We start from the raw sequence: 5,899 nt of genomic DNA, 5'->3' as shown, positions 1-5,899 counted from the left end.
TATATATATATATATATATATATATATATATATATATATATATATATATATATATATATATATATATATATTTATTTAAGTTCATTCGCATTTCGGAAATGCGTTTAGTTTCGTATTTTTAAAAAAATAATTTAAACTCAGCCACGTTTGGGACATGCGTTTCTGACGCCAAACACATGTCCCAAACGCGATTTTCGTAATCCTGTCAACTTTTTTTTTTGTTCGCATTTTTGTCAATTGGGAGCCATGCATTCATATTTCAGTCAATTTTTCCATGGAACACCTTGGCCCATAATTGATAAAAATAAGAACCATTTGAAACTGAGACAAAAATAGGAAAAGTTCCCTTGGGACATGCCTTTGAGAATCAGAAACACATCTTCCATTTGCGTTCTATTTTTATTTTTTATTTTTTCGAGTGAGTTTTTCCTATTTTTGTCTCAATTTCAAATGGTTCCTATATTTATCAATTATGGGCCAAAGCGACCATGGTCGCCTTCTCCTGCGTAGGAGAAAGCGACCATGGTTGCCTTCTCCTTTGCAGGAGAAGGCAATCATGGTCACCGATGGCGACAACTTTTTTTTTTTTTTAAAAGTCAAACGCATGTGGTACTTGCGTTTGGATTTGGTATTCCGAAAAAAAAAATAGAATACAAATGGGACATACGTTTCTGACTCTCAAACGCATGTCCCAAGTGAATTTTTTCTATTTTTGTCCCAGTTTCAAATCGTTCTTATTTTTGTGGGCCAAGGCGTTCCATTTTCTGTTTTTAACCTCCGAAGATGGAAGGCTCAAATACTTACCAACCCCCTTTCCCTCTTATAGGTGTTGGGTTCCACTTAAACACATGTATTTACCTATAAAAGGGGTCCACTGGAGTTACTCTGCGGGGCTATTGACTGAAACGTGATGAATTTTGTGATAGGTGACAAAAATATGAACTTTTTAAAAAGTTGATAAAAATGTGAAAAAACGTGTTTGGGACATGCGTTTGGCATCAGAAACGCATGTCCCAAACTGGGACATGCATTAGGGTTACCCGTGCATACCTCTAAGTAATGGTTGCGGGTTTCTCTCGTCATCCACAACAACCCAAAAATTAATGCTTTTAAAGCATGAAAAATATCGGTTTACTGGATATGGTTACCCAAGAAATGAATCCTGCCATACTGATTGGATCTGATTAATAAAATGAATAAGGTGCTTAATGCACAGTATGAAGATATGCTTTTTATTTAAGTGCATGAATGGATCATCATCTTGATGCCCTCTGATAATAATTATGCAAAATGCATAATGTTAAAGGAATCTGTTTAAAGGAACTGGGGAGGGCTTGATAAACATAAGTGAGGACATAGATCATAGATGCAAGTTGGAGTATAAACTTTCACTTTTGTATTGTGTTTGCCTTGAGTAACTACAAAATTGATTATATACAAGTATGGCTATACAATTGCTTAGCAAGAGATGATGTTTAGGAGAGAGCTCCTTAGTTTAATCAAGCACCTAAATATGCTTTCCATTTGATTCTCAATGGCCTCAAGTTGAGCTTCCAATGTCTCCAGATTGCAAGTGTTGTCATGTTGGTATTCACATGCTACTGTTCCACTTTGTACCAATTTTGAAACCAGTGACCACCTAGATGGCTTAGGCTTCAAAACTGGCACAGACAAGAAATGCAGGACAAACTGGAAAATAGAAATGCTCACTGCACTTGCTTCCCTTAGTGATCTGATCACCGCTGAGATGTCATGATTCACATCTAAGGCTGTAGATCCATCAATCTCGTCATCCATTTTCTTTAGAGCTGAAATTGACTTTTTTGCATCCTTGTTCATCTTCTTTATGAATGAAGTGTATCTAGTGATGCTGGCTTCAGTACTTGAGTCTCCCTTTCTTCTCCTTAGGGAGGACTGGAGATCTCTCAAATGTTCTTTCAACTGAGAGATGCAGTCTCTTGCTAGACTACAAGTATCCAGAAGCCTCACTGATTTCTCCAATAAGTCATCAACCCATTTCTTGTTTTGATATTGGGTTATGGCTTGAAGGGTTTGTGGCAAGATAAGAAGATCATCGATGCATGTGTAAAGCTGCTCTAATCCAAACAGACCAGTGCAGATTGTAGCTGCTTCAGGAATGGATGAAACATGTAATGTCTTGAGCTTGTTCAGCTCTTCTTCCACTTTTTGGATACTTGGATGTGATATGCTGGGAAAACTAGAAGATCTGATGTGGTTGGATTTTGCCATTGTTGTACTTTTTTCTCTTTTTAACAGGCAAGAAAACTCAACCTTGTGTTGGCTAAAATAAGCTCTAGGCTTGCTTATATATTGGCAGATAGGAGGGTATGGAGATGAGATTAGCATGTGATGCAATGTGCCATTCCTTGAACTTAGCCAACCTGTTATTTACTTTGCCAACAAATTCTAATCATTTACAATTCTTTATTTCTCACAGGCATGGATAAAATGATTTGGATCTGATCAGTGATCCCTTTGATTGCATTAATAAAAGGTTAGCTGCTTCATCTTGCCTTCCAACCAGTATGCCATTATTGTCAATTACATCTTTATTCAATTATCCAAGATGCATACAGCGTGGATTAGATTCCCTTTTTTCTCATTAGTTTAGAAACATGTAGCTAGCTTATTCCGTCTGTTTCGCTCCATGCATCAAGTAGAAAACAGAGAGCGTATTAAAAACATTTCAAAACAAAGTTGTAATATAAAATGTCTTAATCATTAATGGATTCAAGAGGGTTGTGATTAATTTATCTTTACTACACGCATGGCTTGTTGGCTGTTTTCCCTACTATATTTCTCACTGAAAAGTATATAAAAGGAGACATGGTTGGCATGACTGACATTGGCCTGGCTGTAAGAATTTGATCAACGTGTGGTTGCAGCATGCAAATTTCATTAATTTTGGGAAATGGGTTCTGCAACATAGTTTTATGGACAACTCACAATACAATTCCCTATTTCTTTAATCAGAGTGATTAGTAGGTGTTAATTATAATACTATCAATGTTGAGTTGGTAAAGATTTTGCTTCCTCCTGAGTCCTGCCAGCCATGCATCAGAAAGGTTGATACCCCATAGCAACTCTGCTCCATAATAGCAGATGGGGAACATAATCTTGACAAATTTGTTTCGATAGATATATTGAGGCTTTGCCACCCATAATTTGCACGATTGAAGGGAAAGAATCCTATATTTTTTGCACGTATGGCTGGTAAGACTCAGAAAGTAATCCTGGTAAAATCTAGGAATTTCCTTCAATACTCGGCTTTTGTGTAGCACATACAAGGACACGAAGCCATTATAGGAAAATTATATCTACTCAGATTTAGATTTGGAAATCCAAGGTCTTGAAAAGAGCAGAGGGTGGTGACTTTCATCCTAGTTAACCAGCATTGTTCTGAGCTTATTATTTTAGCTTTTGGTCAGGAGTGGTTAAAGCTTCTCAAAGGCAATAAGAATGATATATCGTATATAAATCTAGGAAGCTTTATACTTCTGAAATGGAAAAATCTCACATGAGAATAAAGCTAATTAGAAAATGTCATAGTTCCATTGTGTGATCACCCAGAACATGAATGATGTTATACTGATCGCATCTGATTACTTATACACACAAGCAGCTTTAAGCAAGCTATGAAGATATGATTTGTATTTATGCAAATCAATACTGTTAAGAGATATTTTTTCAGTAACAGGGGATGGCTTGATACACATAAGAAAGGAGATAGGTGCAAGTTGGAGTATAAACTATTACTTCTGTATTGTATATCTTTTGAGTAACTACAAAATTGACTATATACAAACATGGCTATACAATCACTTAGCAGGAGATGATGTTTAGGAGAGAGCTCCTTAATTTAATCAAGCTCCTAAAAATGATTTCCATTTTGTTCTCAATATCCTCAAGTTGAGCTTCCAAAGTCTCCAGGTTGCAAGTGCTGTTGTGCTGGTATTCACATGCTACTCTTCCATTTTGTACCAATTTTGAAACCACTGACCACTTTGATGGCTTAGGCTTCAAAACTGGCATAGACAAGAAAAGCAGGACAAGCTGGAAAATAGAAAGGCTCACTGCACTTGCTTCTCTTAATGCTCTGATCACTGATGAGATATCATGATGCACATCCAAGGGTGTGGATCCATCAATCTTATCATCGATTTTCTTTATTGCTGCAATTGACTTTTTTACATCCTTGCTCATCTTCTTTACAAATGACGTGTATTGGGTGATGTTGGATTCAACACTAGAATCTTCCTTTTTCCTCCTCTGGGAGGATTGTATATCTCTCAAATTTTCCTTCAACTGAGAGGCACTTGTTAGATAAATGTCACTTTCATTAGGAAAGTGGATCCACTAGCAGAAAACATGGATCCACTATCCCCTTAAAATCAGGATTCATTATCTCATTATTAAGATATTGAATTCCACTATGATTTCTGAAAGGTCATTATAATGAAATGCCATTTTCCTGTTCATAAGTGGTGCAAACAGTTAAACAGTAGGAAATAATTGGAATAGTGCATTGATGGACTGCATCTATAAAAAGGCTCTATAATCCTCTCACTGCACAACATTAAGACTCATACACCATCTAAGAGGGTTGTGAAAGTGAGAGACAAAAACTCTTCTGCAGCAGTTCAGGCATCAACAAACAATTAACTATGGCTGGAGGTTAGATCCTATATGCTTCCTATTTATTCTTACAGTTGGTATCAGAGCCCATAAAACCTCTGCTTGGTTGATTAGTTTGTATGTGTATATGCCAGAAAATATGAATTTGTTTATTCTGCTATACATATACTGCTTTTACCGGGTATGCATATATATTTTTGACTTTATGTATGTATACAAATCTCTCCAAAATATTTTTGAAATATGTTATAAATTATTTTCGAAATATAAATAAACAAATTTCGAAATAAATTTATAAACAAACCTACTGCCTTATTGCTGCTGGAGTATTTTTCGAAATATAAAAGAAATAATTTCGAAATAAAGTTATAAAATAAACCTACGTTAGATGGAGAAACACTGGATTTATTCACCGGCTTTGGTCTCCGATTCATCGCTTTTCGGTGACCGGTGAGCGATGGTGGTGGTTTTTCTCCAGTCTCGGCTCAGCCAGTGGCGGTCTTTAATGTGGCCAATAATTAGACACAATTGAAGATCGATAATATGCCTAATCTATCCTTAAAAAGGCACTAATTCACCTAAAAGGCACTATACCATGCATAATAAACATTTAATTCAGACCTAAAAGGCTCTAAATTCATCCTTAAAGAACATGTTTTTTCTAAATGCATAATTATAACAATCAAATAATTATTGCAATAAATATACAAAGCATGCTCAAATTATGCATATTAAAAACTCATACTTCACAATTAAATTGCAATACTTAAACAATTTAATATGAGCATATATATTAAATTAAAATTCAACTAAACAAGCTCAAAATTAATAAGCTCAAATTGAATTATAATCTAATAATATTTCATTTAGAAGAATTAGTCAGGAGCTCAATTAAAATTTGATGATAAAAGATAAGCCCAGAACCATTGAAAAATTAAATAGGCCCATCTTGTTCAATTAATTAAGCCCAACAGTAAAATAGGTCCAGACTTTAAATTAAATGGATCCAATATTTATAACAAGTCCAGATGCCATAAATAATTTAAATGGGTCCATAAAATTTTAATAGTCCAGCCCATCTAACTAATTCATTCCATCAGCATTTTATTAACAAACCAAAGCCAAAAACCTAGCTCCCTTCTACTGTTAATCTGCGCAGCCAGAACAGAGAGAGATGCGCATAGAGAGAGAGAGAGAGAGGTCGTCGGAGAAGGAAGCCGTCAGCCACCGCCAACACTCGCCA

The 5,899-nt window shown here is 35.6% G+C and overlaps 2 protein-coding genes across 3 annotated transcripts in view; both read right to left on the bottom strand.

Annotated features, from left to right (window-relative positions):
* Positions 1 to 1,458: 1,458 nt before the first annotated feature.
* Positions 1,459 to 2,250, bottom strand: LOC116012365. The gene has a single exon (XM_031251886.1). It carries the CDS (start codon positions 2,248 to 2,250, stop codon positions 1,459 to 1,461), a length of 792 nt encoding a protein of 263 aa, XP_031107746.1.
* Positions 2,251 to 3,688: 1,438 nt separating this feature from the next.
* Positions 3,689 to 5,899, bottom strand: part of LOC116012625 — a 4,325-nt gene continuing 2,114 nt past the window's right edge. The window contains exon 2 of one of the 2 annotated variants that reach the window (XM_031252222.1): positions 3,689 to 4,333. In XM_031252222.1, coding sequence (XP_031108082.1) covers positions 3,844 to 4,333 — 490 coding nt within the window. In that variant the 3' untranslated portion in view covers positions 3,689 to 3,843. Of the gene's footprint in view, positions 4,338 to 5,899 lie in introns of both variants that reach the window. The other variant, XM_031252221.1, reaches the window with a different exon arrangement.

The sequence above is a fragment of the Ipomoea triloba genome, chromosome 3 (assembly GCF_003576645.1).
Source record: "Ipomoea triloba cultivar NCNSP0323 chromosome 3, ASM357664v1".
Taxonomy (NCBI): Eukaryota; Viridiplantae; Streptophyta; class Magnoliopsida; order Solanales; family Convolvulaceae; genus Ipomoea; species Ipomoea triloba.
This window is presented reverse-complemented; position numbering and strand designations above follow the sequence as displayed.

What these genes read in the sequence shown, in the direction of transcription:
- LOC116012365 (XM_031251886.1), bottom strand. Translation starts at nt 2,250, where the DNA reads ATGGCAAAATCCAACCACATCAGATCTTCTAGTTTTCCCAGCATATCA.